This window comes from Lactuca virosa, chromosome 4 (assembly GCF_052849685.1).
Source record: "Lactuca virosa cultivar CGN04683 chromosome 4, Lactuca_virosa_CGN04683_v6, whole genome shotgun sequence".
NCBI classification, from domain to species: Eukaryota; Viridiplantae; Streptophyta; class Magnoliopsida; order Asterales; family Asteraceae; genus Lactuca; species Lactuca virosa.
The window spans coordinates 416,483,622-416,499,275 of NC_136429.1; the positions used below are offsets into that span (position 1 = coordinate 416,483,622).

At 38.4% G+C, this 15,654-nt stretch overlaps 2 protein-coding genes across 6 annotated transcripts; one reads left to right on the plus strand and one right to left on the minus strand.

Moving 5' to 3' along the window:
- Positions 1–6,223: 6,223 nt before the first annotated feature.
- Positions 6,224–10,792, minus strand: LOC145108941 (TMV resistance protein N-like). 5 transcript variants are annotated; one of them, XR_013708664.1, is made up of 6 exons: positions 10,202–10,792; positions 8,842–9,940; positions 8,456–8,749; positions 6,726–8,352; positions 6,360–6,646; positions 6,224–6,276 (listed from the first exon to the last, which is right to left on the minus strand). XR_013708664.1 is itself a non-coding variant. In XM_079046028.1 (4 exons), exons 1-4 carry the CDS (start codon positions 10,681–10,683, stop codon positions 6,784–6,786), a joined length of 3,444 nt encoding a protein of 1,147 aa, XP_078902154.1. In that variant the 5' UTR covers positions 10,684–10,792; the 3' UTR covers positions 6,224–6,783. The 5 variants fall into 5 exon arrangements, 1 of the variants encoding a protein (XP_078902154.1); XR_013708663.1 differs by having other exon boundaries at positions 6,346–6,646; XR_013708665.1 differs by lacking the exon at positions 6,360–6,646.
- Positions 10,793–11,584: 792 nt separating this feature from the next.
- Positions 11,585–13,072, plus strand: LOC145106547 (uncharacterized). Its single transcript, XM_079043500.1, has one exon. It carries the CDS (start codon positions 11,585–11,587, stop codon positions 13,070–13,072), a length of 1,488 nt encoding a protein of 495 aa, XP_078899626.1.
- Positions 13,073–15,654: the final 2,582 nt, after the last annotated feature.

Genomic DNA, 15,654 nt, shown 5'->3' on the forward strand with positions numbered 1-15,654 from the left:
TCATCGAGGACTATTTTACCCCTCTACTACTACTATCACATAAAATCATAGCACATAAGATAACTAACATGACTGGGCATTAACTACCCCTTTGGTCCTTTCGACCGATACCGGGGTCTATACTACCCCTATTATCATATAACACATAACATCATATCATACTAGCACGTAATCATAATGTATCACACATACCGGACAATTATCACGAAGACAATCACCTCAACTATAACTCATACTAGTGGGCCGACCTTGGTGCCTTATACCCACTTCTACTGGAAGGTAACTCACCTTGATGTCGTGTAGAATCCGCACAGTCCTCGGCACGGGTATCAACTCGTCTCGACTCCTCAATCCCTACACAACGATCTTTCTCGATTATTATGCATACCAATAACCCTTACAGGAGTCAACCCAAACCCAAGTCAAAGTCAAGGTCAAAGTCATCCTTCAGTTGGCTCGACTCTCCGAGTTGGCCCGCCAACTCGTCGAGTCCCCATCACATTATCTGCTCCCAACCGACTCTACTCGTCGAGTCTAGCAAGAACTCGACGAGTTCTCCTTCAATCATAACATCAGGACAATCTTCAACTGACTCGCCGAGTTCTTCCTTGAACTCATCGAGTTCAGCTTCCTCATATGAACTTGTCTAGTCTGTGACTCGCCGAGTTGTATAAACAACTTGTCGAGTCCATCCTCATGGGTTGGGAGATTGCCTTGGACTCACCGAGTCTGTTCTAGCACTCGTCGAGTCCCATGATTCCCAGGTCCCTTAAGAGCCTAAACAACTGGGGGGACTTTCCATACTATCATCTGGTCCATCGACAGAAAGGATTTGGCGGTCATTACGCCCCGACTCACCGAGTCCGTCCTTAACCATTACTATACAGTCGATTTAAATGGGTCTTAACACATCAAAACCATAGATCTAGCCTCCTAATGTCTATTTTACACGTAAAGCCTCCAACTTGGTGCACATGCATGGGATCTTTGGCTCAAAAAGCCATAAAAGATGGTCTACAAGGTGCATGGGGGTGTTTATGGCAATAAAGTTGGCATCTTTATGCCATAAAGACCCCCAATGGCCCCAGATCTGAAATCATAACCCCATATCACACTTCATAACCCGAAAATGGCTTAGAAGCCCTAAATATACCAAGATCCACACCCTAAAGATGATTATTTACATGGAAGATCAAGATAGGAGCTTTTTACCTTAAATAAGTTGGAAATGGAACAAAATCTCTGGATCTCCAAGCTCCAACTTGAACTCCCAAGCTCCTTTCCTCTTCTCAAGCTTCACAATTCACCAAAATGCACAAAATGGCCTTAGAACACTCAAACAAGGCTAGGGTTTCAAGGTAATGCCTTCTGGGAGTATAAGGGACGATGGAGGCTGAGATGGGGGGATATAAGTTGTTTAAATAGTGTGCAAACCCTAAATATTAGGGTTTTGTCCAAACAGCTCCTACTCGTTAAGTCGGTCTTCCGACTCGTCGAGTAGGTCACTAAACTCCCGTGTCCAATATCGATTCTACTCGACGAGTTGGGCCTCCAACTCTCCGAGTCCCAGGCCAAAAGTGATAATTACATGAATAAAATGCGTACCAGGAACCAGATGCTACAATAATTGTCATAATTTCAAGATTTGTATTAGTTTATATGATTAGGCTAACTTCTTAAAGATTGATGATATGAATATGTTTTTTATACACTTAAAAAACATATAAATATGTTTTTAAGTGTATAAACACATATAAATACGTTTTAAATATATATAAATATATAAATATGTTTTTAATTTGTACAAATACATGTAAATACATTTGTAATATGTATAAATATATTTTTAAAATGTATAAATACATAATATATATATATATATATATGTATACATATATTTTTAAAAATAAATAAATACGTATACGCATGTTTGTATATCATGACAGACTTATTTATATATTATATAATTTTAATGATATAAATAAGATATGAAAGATATAAATACTTATTTAAATTAAAAACTATTTTTTAAAGATATAATTATGTTTCTAAAAAGGAAAATCATGCTTTTAAATATATAAATACGTTTAAAAAATATATTTATATTTTCATAAAATAGAGTTATGTAATAATAATAATAATAATAATAATAATAATAATAATAATAATAATAATAATACGAATAAAAAGAAAAAGAAAAAGAAAAAGAAAAATAAGAAAATATTCCTTTCGTGGACAAAATTGCAAAAATGGTCCTGTGGTTGGCAAACTTATGTGCTTTTGGTCCAAAACGAAATATTGGTGCACCACTAGTCTAATTTTAGATACCTTGTGTGGTTTTGGTCCCTATGGTTGTATTTTCTTGTGTTTTTGGTTCACATCCCACCTAAAATGACTAATATGCCCCTTAAATAATTATATTTTAATTTCTTTTATTTATTTTCTTATTCTTATAATAAAATGAAACAACAAAAACAAAATAAACCCACCACACACACACATACTCTCTCTCTCTCTCTCTCTCTCTCTCTCTCTCTCTCTCTTTTCTTATTTTTGTATGTCATCCTCCCAACCAAAACCTCCACCACCAAAATAAAATCAAACCCACAACACCACCACCATACCTTCTAGAACACTAGCTTCATCGACATGACTTCATTGGACCACCCTTTTATGATGTAGGACATTTTCCAGTTCCTACATCTCTGAGACCTCCATCTCATATGCCTTCAAGATGGTGCTGCCCCAAACGAACTTAAATACTCAAATCAAATCCGAAAACTAAAGTCCCCATTTCAAAATTCTCCTTTAAAATCGAATCCGAAAATCGTTTCCAATCTTGTTTCAGGAACCAAAATTAAAAGTCGATAGTGGTGTAGAGAACTAGAGGAGAGAGAGCGAGGGGGTTCAATAGATTTTAGAGGAATGAGCTTGCAATGGTAGGGTACGTAGTGGAGTAGAGAATGACTGAGAGTAAGACTTGAATCGATTGCTTGTCGTTGGAGATGGAGTTGGGGAAGCTGTGATGGTCTTCGATTTAATGGCGGTGACAGGCAGAAGGAAGCAGATGTGGACCAAGTTGGAAAAGGTGAAACCAAGCTTGGCGATGATGGCGGTCTAGTGAAGCTTGGTGGAGGTTGTTTGGTTGTGGCAGTCGGCTGGTGGTGGGTAAAGAAGAGGTCTTGACCTAATTTTTTATCATCTTCTACAATCGATCTCCCATCACCGAAGGCTCCATGTTTGGTGGGTGATTCGATTTGGGTTTAAATTCCCCCGCTGTCTCTATTGGCCCAATTCATCACTACTTCCCCAATGTACGAATAGATCGGTGTGGTGTGAAGGTTTCCGGCGGTATCGATGCTGGCGAATGGTGGTGGTAGTGGGGTGGGAAGTCTAGTAACTAGGTCTTTGGAAACGGTGGCGGTGGTTGCGATCTAGGTGAACTCTGGCGAGAATAGTGGCTGATGATGGTTCCAGATATCAGTGATGAGGGTGGAGCCGATGATGAAGGGCTTCTTTAAGATAAGAGTCGGGAATGAGTTATTTGTTTTAAGTTAAAAAGATATAAATTAAATTAGTTTATGTATTTCAATAATTAAAGAAAATAAAAAATATAAATTATAAGGGCATAACTGTCATTTTAAGTGTATAGGGACCAAAAACAATAGAAAGATCCAATTTTGGACTAGTGGTGCACCAACATTTCATTTTGGATCAAAAGCACATAAATTTGCCAACCACATGGACCATTTTTGCAATTTTATCCCTTTCGTGAATTGTTAAGTTTAATACAGCAGAAGTTAAAAGATAAAATCCCTTGTGGCTGTGTGGTGAAGGCGCTGATGTTCTCTTTGTGAGGTGACTGCTTCGATTCTCGTAGGCCTTGTTTCACCCAATGCGCAATCCTTTTTCTAATAAAGGAACAAATATCTGACTTGGCACTCCATGTCAATGCCCAAGTCAACGAAAAATACACATATTTTGCGCCTGCGCCTGTCCAGGTGACCGGAATGTGACCTCGAAACTTGATAAAAGGGCAGAAATGTAAATTTTTACCCAAACTTTCGGCTTTATTGAACCTAAAAGTCATCTAAGGGTAAAGCCGAAGATTTCTTGAAAATTCAAGGGCTCTTACTGCATTAGCCCAAAAGTTAAATATGAAGGTCTAAACATTTAGGAAGTTTGAATTTTTAATGAAAATAAGAAAAATATTGAATTATTGAAATTGAAATGCCCATTCTCTTTTTAATTTAAACAAATAATTTAAATAAATAAACAAATGAAATAATTTGGCTTCAATTTAGGAATTTTGAAATTAAAAGGAAAAGTTGTATTAATGAAATTAATATCCATTTATTATTACATTTATTACAATTATTCTATTTAAATACTATCATTTCTAATAAATGAAGGTTTATGGCCACATGTCTTTTTCTCTTACATTTTGCCAAATGGTTTTTTTTTTCTTTTCATTTTCTTATTTATCACTTGTCATTTTTTTGAGCTTTTTCATTCTTACATTAAATTTCCAGAATTTATGGTTATATATATGGAATGTTCTCATTCTATTCATATAAGGTTATCATTTTATTAATTTGAGAATAGATTCATATAAATGTTACAAACTTATTGATTTGCTTTCTTTTTTCAATTACTTTATAAAATGTTTAATGTTTACATATTGATATTAAACATTTTATTTTTAATAAACCCGTGTAGTACAAATGTCTCGCACCTAGTGTGAAATTTAATAAAATACAAAAACAATAAAATGACATGTGAAAAAATTTAATTTAAAATAATTACAAAATAACATGTGGCAAAATAAATAAAAGTGTTACATGTGGTATAAAAAGATTTTTATTTATCAAGAGTAGAGAAGATTAGAAACATAAAAACCAAGATTTAAGAAAGGTAAATCTATCAAATATTATAGAATTAGTTTACACATGGAAAATCCAAATCTACAAGGTGAAATCCATTTATCTAATGATAACATGGGGGAAAATCGGATTGTCATGTGACTATGGGCCGAGGATAGGCCCAATTTCCAAAAGAGAGGCGACGAAATTCCTTGAGCAACTTGGCTTTCTTGATAGCCGGGTGATAGAGGGTCAAAATATTGCTCAAGAAAAGCGAAGTACACAATCCAAACTCAATATCTTCCAAACTCAACATCTAGGAATTGATTGATTATCATAAGCCCTGTTGTCAGCCCAATTTCCCAACAATTTATCATCACATCAAGCAGATACCATAAAAATATTCACACGAGACACGACACAATATTAGATTCCTAATCAACCTACAGATTTTACCAAGTATTCACAAGCAGCATACAGTTTTTCCAAAGAGTACGTTTTTTTAATTGATAAACAGATTACAGTTTTTTTCTGGGGGACAAAAGGTGTTTCTTTTTCTTTATAATTTCGGCAGATTACGAGAATTAATAATCTCAACGATGTGATATAACCTTTGCCCATAATAACAACCTACTTACAACTTTATACAGTTGTACCACAACTTTTAACCTGAAACCTATCAAAATTGTTTTCACAATACATTAAAGGCTGCAATCAACACACAACAGATAGGATATGATTCTTAACTTTCAAAACCACAATCTTATTGTTAATATTCAGGATATGCTTTGTGTTGATGCATGAAAAATCAGAGCAATAAGCTAAAATTATATTTCCAAAAACAAAGCATTAAGCTCTAATTCAAAAACGAAGTTACAAACAAGACCTACAACGACTTTTTTGCAAAGACAACTTATGTGCAAGCTTTTAGGGTTGTCCATCAAATGATGAATGGAACGAATTTATTATCAATTTTTTGCAGTTAAAATAACTCTTGATAATGGGAAAGTCTCGACCTTGTCATCAAAGGTATCCATGCACATTTTAAGGTGAATATATATAGATTAATATTGTGGATGATAAAAGATCAACCATTTCCAAATTGTAATATAATGCAGAAACATACATACATTTATACATTTATACAAAAATACATACATACATAAATATCGAACAAATCTTAGATATAGCAATGTACCAGAGTGTGTCATATCCATTTCTCAGCATTTCTTTACTCCAAAACTAATTAATTTATTTTTTTATGAGAGAAAATCATGAGAATAGAATGAGATTAGGGTGAACCAGGTTATAACAGTCTTTTCAAGTTATATCTGACCAAAATAAAGAAAAATACACAGAACTTCGGTAATGAGGCACTCAGCTCCATATATAGAAATTGTAAAAGATCAAGATCCTGAAACAATAATGATATCCAAGTATTAACAGAAATCCATGGGACTGATGAGATAAAGTTTAGTTATACCACAAGAGGAAGACCTATCTAGAGACCATATTATGAGTAGAGGTTGCTGAGAACTAAGTAACATGGCTTGAGATAAGAAATACATTCCCTTACGTAGATAACAAATGAATCTCAATTAATAAATATTCATCCCAGTTGTCATCATTGTTGATCAAAAACAGACCAGATGCAGCTGCCTGATAGAAATCAGTGATATTTCTATCCTCCACATATATAATGATATGAAAAGATCTATATGTAACACAAACGTTGTGTTTATGTACAGTACTTGTCTCTTTCTAGTTCTAATCGTTGACTTTGGCTGAAAAATTAATATCATCATTAATAATTTCAAAATTGAAATCATGTAACATGATGAATAAAAAAAACACAGAAAATACCTTTTACAATAGTTCTATTTGAGTTGTCTTTTCCGGGCCCCACCAGAGCTTCTCAAAATCATCCCTGGAGCAGAGTAGAGGAGACTCCTGCTGTGGGTGCCTGCATTATAGGCAGCCGTATGTAGCAGTATGATGATAAGGCTTGTATCTCGGATGTAAACCCACAGGACTCAAGCAACTGTCTCGACCCACTAATAAACAGACCATTCAACAAAAGAATGCTCAGAGGAAGATGACTAATGATTGTACCATCTATATATAACACTTCTAAACATTCCAAACGTTCAAGTTCCTCAGGCAATTTCTTAACTCGAATACAATCGTCAAGAAAGAAATATTTTAGGCGTTTCATCTCACAAATGCTATTCGGGATATCTTGTAAACGTTCACAACCCATTAAATTTAGCTCCTCTAAACATTCTAATTGGCCAATATCCTCTGGTAACTTCTCAAGCAGCAAACCACAAAGTCTAAGATCTTTAAGGCGTTTCAACATGCAAATGCTATCGGGAAGATGTTTAATAATCTTTGCATCTGTCAAATGTAGCTTCTCTAAACATTCTAATTGGCCAAGATCCTCTGGTAACCTCTCAAGCAGCGAACAATTATAAAGGTTGAGATATTTCAGGCGTTTCAACATGCAAATGCTATCCGGAAGATGTTTAATCATCTTTACATCTGTCAAACGTAGCTTCTTTAAACATTCTAATTGGCCAAGATCCTCTGGTAACTTCTCAAGCAGCGAACAATCATAAAGTTTGAGATATTTCAGGTGTTTCAACATGCAAATGCTATCCGGAAGATGTTTAATCTTTGTAGACAACAATATTAGCTCCTCGAGAGATTCTAACTGGTCGATGTCCATGATCGCCTCTAGAAAAATGCCTTTGAGTTCAAGCTCTCTTAAACGTTGTAACCCATAAATGCTTCGTGAAAATGTCTCGAGGTTTGTGCAAGCACACATACCTACAGAAAAAAGCATCTCAAGATTTCTCGTCAATGAGGGTCGATCTTCTGTATAAAAACATCTAAACTGAAACTTTGGCAAGTTACTATCAGGGTGAAGTTGGCATCTTTCTATAGACTCTACAATCAGATGCAACTTGGCTAAAGGACCAACCTCAAGTGATTCATCCACACTACAAGCAGCATAATAGTTTATCTGAAACAGAAAAGAGCTAAACCTCAAACAACCACTTAAGTCTACATGGACAAGCTTTTTTAGACCTCCAATGGGAGTGTGAAGTTCTACCAATTTACGACACTCTTTGAGATCTAACTTTTTGAGATTTGGAGTCATCCCAAGGTCAAAGGTCCTCAAGTTTGAATGACTAATTCGGAGTTCGGCTAGTTTTTGACATTCGTTGACCATGTGAAGTTCTTCCAAACAACAAGACCTTTCAAGATATAACTTCTCGAGATTCGGAGTCAGCCCAATCTCAAGGGTCCTCAATTTTGAATTAGTGAGTAGTAAGCGTTTTAGATTTAGACATCTTTCAGGTAAGTGAAGTTTTTCCAAATATTTGCATTCAAAAAGACCCAACTCTTCAAGATTTGGAGCCAGCCCAATGTCAAGCGTACTCAACAATGAACTACTGAGGTCAAGGAATCTGAGCTTGTTGAGAGCCTAAATAAGCAAAAAGCAAAATGAATATTGGTGTAATAACAAAAACAATGTAAGTATAACACTATATGAATCATGCAAAATAATCAATCAACCATAAGTTTACCTTTCTTTCTCCCCCTTCCCAAAGTTGTACAATTCTGCTGCCATCCATCTTAAGTGCAGCAATATTATTTGCTTGAAATGTTGTGCGTAAAGACCTAAAAGGGTAATTGGTCCAATCTAAACATCGTAAAGCATTTGGGAAGTCTGGAACAACTGTACTAAACTCCAAATCACTGGAACAATATCCGCGAATAGAAAGAAATCTAAGCTCCTTCATCTTTCTCAAACCTTTTATAAAAATATGTGGATTAAATCTGATAGTGTGGAATTGTATACATCTTGTTGCTTCAGTACCCTGCAATCCAAAAGAAGTCACCAAGAAACTTGTGTCATAATAACTATAAATGTGTTAGCTTTTCCCAACATACAAGTAAACTTGATCCTTACCAAATCATTAGCCAATATCTCTTCAATTTCATCTTCAATCCACAATCGGCTATGTCTCTGAGGCTTATCGGGGTGCCTGCGACGAACAATATTCCTGCCCATTTCTACAATATGGTCATGCATGCCTATGTGATCATCAAAGTTCTTATAAATAGTTATAAGAGATTTTTGCTGAAGAACTTTTAAGCCATTTCTAGCACGAAATCCACAGCTTTCAAGCGCTTTGATTGCTTTATCTTTCTGCCAACCTTTCATGATGCATGCAACATCTAGGAATATTTCCTTGTAATCCTCCTCTAGACATGTATAACTTAATTCCAATTTTTTTAAAGTTTCTGTTTCGGGGATCGTTTTTAGTCTTTCTATGGCATCTATCCATTCAAGCTCATCTTTTCCGCAAAGAAACGAACCCAAAACCCTAATCGTCAAGGGAAGACCAGCCGCGTAACGTACAACTTTTCTTGATAGCTCTTCATACCCTTGAACTGGAATATCTCTCCCAAACGCATGCCTACTAAAGAGGCAAATTGCTTCCTTATCGGATAGCAGATTGACATCATGAATGAACTTCACTCCATGTGCTATGAGCACTTGCTCATCTCTTGTTGTAATGATAATTCTACTCCCAGGCTTAAACCAGTTAGGCTCACCTGCTAAAGCCTCAAGTTGGTCTATGTGATCCACATCATCTAGAACAACAAGAACCTTTGTGTGAGGCAGTCTCCTCTTCATCATGTCTTTCCCGTCATAAACACTACTTACACGTATGTCTTCATTTAATACATCTGAAAGGATTTGCTTTTGCAACGACTTTAAACCGAACAAAGAAGCATTTTCCCTGACATTTTCTGCGAAGCTTTTACCTTCGAACTGAAGGGATATTCTATCAAAAAGAGCTCTTGCTAAAGTTGTCTTTCCACCACCTCCCATCCCCTTGATCCCGATCATGTGGACATTATCACAGCCAATTCCTAAAGATGGTACAAGATTTTTGATCCGGGTCTCCATTCCTACCAACTTTCCATCAATGTTGAGACTGATTGAACGTAACTCTAGTGAAATCTCTTCAACTATTCTTTGGATAACTTTAGCTTCATGCCTGTATTTTAAATAAAATTCAATTAGCTTACTCAAAATTCCATATGACCAGTCACTTTCAGATCTATAACATACAACCCCACATGAAAAATAACATAGTTACATAATCATATTCCATGGTTATTCTTTGGACAAGACTTAAAACTTGAATTAAAATTTGACAATTTAAGATGCCATGTACGAGATTTTATATCCAGGTTATATGCTAGATCAAAAAGATTCAAACAATAATATTGCAGGGAATGATCAAAGAATTAATTACCCATCAGCAGTCTTCTTCAACTCCCATCCAGAGAGATCCGCTGCTTCTTTCAGAGCCACCTTCCATGTCTCAGCAGCCTCTTCCATTTCGTACTTGGCAAATGCTTCTCCAACTGCCCCACTTTGTTTTCTGACTTCAGAGGGTTCCACATCATAGAAGACAGGGTAAGCAGTGTGCTCTGTTGTCGTCCTGTGGCACTCCATTATCTTCACAAGCTCATCCAAGCACCAAGATGAAGAGGCATAGTTCTTTGAGAAAACAATGATGTAGAATTTTGAGTCTTCAATAGATCCGATGAGCTCATCACTGATCTTTTTCCCTTTTTTGATTTTCTCATCGTCCTTGTAAATATGAATGCTTTTCTGCTGGAGAGCATGATAAAGATGATCAACAAAGTTTGTACGAGTATCTTCGCCCCTGAAACTCAAAAATACATCATACTTAAAGCTCTTATGAACGGATGAAGTTAAAGAAGACGCCATTGAAATGAAGGATCGATCGATCGTATAAAATCAAATCTTTGTTGGGCAAAAGTTTATGAGAAACGATTACGAAGAAATCGGGATGATCATCATCAGAGTGCAGATTAAGAAGATAAAAAAGATAATGTGAGATGGTGATGGGTGTGGCTGGAAAACTTTTGAAATTCGGTGGAGAAAGCTAAACCACTTGTTTAGTCAAGGAACTGTAATTTTACTTGTCTGAACAATTTAAGGCATAACAGTTAGTTAAAGATATTTACCATATTTACCATTTTAGGGTTCTTAAGAATGAGGCGATTTAATTATTTTGATAAAATTACAACTATTGGAATCCATGATAACAGTAAATTGTGGATTTTATTTGTTTATTTTCCTAGACGGGAATTCTCACGCCGGGTTGGATGTGCGATTTCAAAGAGATGATTACCGTTGGTAGACGAAGGCTAAGGATGGAGAGTTTCCTCACTTTTTATGGGTCATACCATCATTTCCCTCATTTTCTTTTCCATCACCTAAACTTAAGGAATGGATGGAAGTTTCCTCATTATTTTGTTTTTTTTATTTTTTTAAATAAAATTAATTTTTTTTTGATTTATAATTTTTAAATTAATAATAAACTATTAACCAAAATATATACCTTATGTATATTCCAGATCTTATATTTACTGTGTAATTAATGTAGATTACTTCTTCCTTATTTAGCCTATCTTTTCCCCAATTTCCTCCTGTAATCACTCTGTACAATGGGTATTTAATCCCCTCCTTTATCAATGAAAAGCATCGATTCTTTTGTAATTATATGGTATCAGAGCCAAGTGCTCCTTACCTCAAAATCTCTCCCTACTGTCTCAGCTACTGCGGGACATCTTTACTTTGTTTCTGATCATCCTCTCTATTCACGATGTCAGACAAACAAGACCCAACTCCTGTCAAAGCTCTCCATCCCGTCTACACGGTCACAAGCATACAGAACAAGATCCGCACCCTTGATGGTACCAAGGTATCATACTCTTCATGGGTTCGCTTGTTCAAACTTCATGCTAGAGGTTACAGAGTCCTTGCCCATATCGATGGTTCCGACCCTCCATCCAAGACTGACCCGACCTATGAAAACTGGTCAGAGATTGATGCCATCGTCCTCCAATGGATTTATGGAACGATTTCAGACGATCTCCTTGCGCGGGTGCTTGAACCGGACTCCACATCATATGAAGCTTGGTTCAAAATTCAAAATATCTTCCTCAACAACAAAGGATCTCGTGCTGCTGCTCTTGAACACGAGTTCTCAAACCTTACCCTTCGAGCAATGTCGTCCCTTGAAGCTTATTGCCAACGTCTCAAAGATCTGGCAAGTCAACTGAATGACGTCGATTGCCCTGTCAACGAGAAACGTCTGGTTCTTCAACTTATTCGCGGGTTGCCATCCGAATTTGACACAGTCGGCGCCTACATCAATCAGACCCTACCTCCATGGGATACCGCGTGCTCCATGCTTCAACTTGAAACTCAGCGACAACGTGCTCAAGATTCGCACTCATCCACAGAGATCGTTGCTGCTATTGAACACAACCCACCAGCAAACTCTAATTTCCGACGTGGCGAATCTGGAAACAGAGGCCGCCCTAACCAGCAGCGGAACACAAATCGTCGAGAGCCTGCATCTGCATCTCCTTCTCGACCTGGTTATACGTCCTCTGGTCGGCCAACACAAACCCAGTCAAATAATCGCAGAAGCCCTATGTCCAATAAAACATACCCTACATGGGCCGGATACCCACCACCATTCTGGGCCCACCCATATTGGGCTTCACCACCACCTTGTCCATATCCTACTCAAGCTGGATGGGCTTCTCCCTGGCCTACCTCTTCTTCCCAGCAGCAACCACGACAACCACCAGCTGAAGCCAATCTTACGGAGGTAAACCCACTTGAACCTTCTGAACTCGGGGCAGCTTTTTCCGCTATGACTCTGGACCAAGATCATGCTGATTGGTACATGGACACTGGATCTACATCTCATCTCACAGCCAACGAAGGTAAAATCTCGATCCATAGTTTGTCTTCTATTAAATCTGTGTTTGTTGCAAATGGCAATCAAGTACCAGTTCTTGGATCAGGTCATACAACATTACCCCATCCATCCAAACCTATTCATCTAAAAGATGTACTCCACACACCTCATACCGTTAAAGATCTTATATCTGTTCGTAAATTTTGTCGTGATAATTCATTTTCTGTTGAATTTGACTCCTTTGGTTTTTCTATAAAGGATTACAAGACCAAGAAGCACCTCTCTAGACACGACAGTTCTGGCGATCTCTACCCCTTCACCAAACAAGCCAATGCTCCAGCTTCATCTTTTTATGTTTCTTCTAGTTTGCCTCTTTAGCATTTTAGACTCGGTCATCCGGGTCATCATGTAATAGATTTTCTTAGTCAAAATAAAAATATTTCTTGCAATAAAAATGATCGTTTATCAGTTTGTCATTCTTGCCAACTTGCTAAACACAAACGTCTACCATTCAAAAACTCCACATCCTTCACTCTCAAACCATTTGATCTAGTTCACGCCGACCTTTGGACCTCACCTATCCACAGCAAAACTAATTTTAAATACTACCTCATCATTATTGACGATTTCAGCCATTTTACATGGGTGTTTCCCTTAAAATACAAATCAGAAACTTTTCCCAAAATCACAGCCTTCTACAAATATATCCACACTCAATTCAATATCACCCTCAAAACTTTCCAATGTGACAAGGGCGGTGAATTCGACAATCACCACTTCCATAATTTTGCTTCCACCACCGGTCTTCACATTCGCTTCTCGTGCCCACACACCTCTCAACAAAATGGCACAGCCGAACGAATGATCCGTCGCATAAACGAAATCATGTTGTCCTTACTTACCCATGCTTTTTTACCACCTTCCTTTTGGGTCGAGGCCCTACATACCGCTACCTACTTGCACAACATCCTTCCTACTCCATTACTTGACAACCGAACCCCTACCTCCGTCCTCTACCTCAAACATCCAACTTACGACCACCTACGAATCTTTGGTTGTGCCTGCTTTCCCAACCTAACCGCCACCCGCCAACACAAACTAGCACCTCGGTCTACACCTTGCCTTTTTCTAGGTTACCCAGCCCAATACCGAGGATATAGATGCCTCGACATGTCCACCGGTAAAGTCATTCTCTCCCGACATGTAACCTTCGATGAAACTTCTTTTCCTTATGCATCTCACACACCAAACCCACCACACAATTACTCTTTCCTTGAAACAGAACCCTCTCCTCTCCTCTTCCACCCTCCAATAACATCAATATCCACTCCCACTCAACCACCTTCGAACCACAACCCCCCTTCCCCCACTCATTCCGCTCCCACCGAAACCATTTCTTCCCCTCCCTCTCCCAACCAAACCCCCGACACTACGTCCCACCCTACCCCTCCTCCACCCTCATACTACCCACTTACTTACTCCCGGCGAAGCCAACCACCCCCTCTTACATCATGTCACCCCATGACCACCCGCTCCAAAGTTGGGATCACCAAACCAAACCCACCACTCAACCTTCACAGCAACACCAACACCTCCACCATTTCACCTCTTCCCAAATCCCACAAACATGCCCTATCTGATCCAAACTGGTACTCCGCCATGACCGATGAACATCGAGCTCTAATAGATAACAACATATGGGAACTTGTACCTCGTCCCCCCGAGGCTCATGTCATACGTTGTATGTGGATATACCGGCACAAATTTCATGCAAACGGAACTCTTGCACGATATAAAGCACGCTTAGTGATTAATGGAAAATGCCAACAAGTCGGAGTAGACTGCGATGAAACATTTAGTCCCATAGTGAAACCTACCACAATCCGCACTGTTCTTAGTCTTGCCGTTTCCCGATCATGGCCTATACACCAACTAGATGTAAAGAATGCTTTCTTACATGGGAATCTCAACGAGACCGTGTATATGTTCCAACCCCCTGGTTTCACGGACCCGCAACACCCAACACATGTTTGTCGGTTACGCAAATCTTTGTACGGGCTTAAACAAGCTCCGCGAGCTTGGTATCATCGTTTTGCAACATTCATTCACACATGCGGTTTTAAAAGCACCAAAAGTGATACCTCTCTTTTTGTCTTCCAACAAGGCACAAAAATGGCATATCTTCTTCTTTATGTGGATGACATCGTCTTAACCGCTTCCGACGACGCAACTCTTCGCCAATTCATCACTCTATTATCCAAAGAGTTTGCTATGTCGGACCTTGGGCCACTTCATCACTTCCTCGGCATCCAAGTGAAACATCAAAATGGAGGATTATTTCTTACACAAGAACAATATGTGGATGATATTCTTCACCGGGCGAACATGCAACAATGTAAACCTTGTGCCACTCCAGTCGACACTAACTCTAAACTCAGCGCAACCGCCGGCGACCTAATGCAAGACACAACTCTATATCGCAGCCTCGCTGGAGCATTACAATACTTAACCTTCACTCGCCCCGACATTGCGTATGCTGTCCAACAAGTATGCCTTTTTATGCATGCCCCTCGCGATCCACATTTTAACTTTCTAAAACGTATTCTACGATACCTCCAAGGCACCCGTCATCATGGACTTCATATTTCTCCTTCCAAATCTACAAAACTCACTGCCTACTCCGACGCAGATTGGGGGGGTGTCCCGACTCTAGACGGTCCACATCCGGCTACTGTGTATTTCTCGGTGATAATCTCGTTTCATGTTCGTCCAAACGACAACCAACTATCTCCCGGTCCAGTGCCGAAGCCGAGTACAAAGGCGTCGCCAACGCCGCAGCTGAAACTACATGGCTACGCAACTTACTCCTCGAGCTACATCTTCCGCTTCGCCAGGCGACGATTATATATTGTGACAACATTTCAGCTGTATATCTTACTCAAAACCCGGTTCAGCACCAA

Excerpts from the sequence above, each read along its gene's own strand:
- LOC145108941 (XM_079046028.1), bottom strand. The coding sequence starts at position 10,683 with ATGGCGTCTTCTTTAACTTCATCCGTTCATAAGAGCTTTAAGTATGAT. Across the intron at positions 9,941-10,201 it reads TTGAAGAAGACTGCTGATGG|GCATGAAGCTAAAGTTATCC; the intron begins GTAATTAATTCT and ends TTTAAAATACAG. Across the intron at positions 8,750-8,841 it reads AGATATTGGCTAATGATTTG|GGTACTGAAGCAACAAGATG; the intron begins GTAAGGATCAAG and ends TTTGGATTGCAG.
- LOC145106547 (XM_079043500.1), top strand. The coding sequence starts at position 11,585 with ATGTCAGACAAACAAGACCCAACTCCTGTCAAAGCTCTCCATCCCGTC.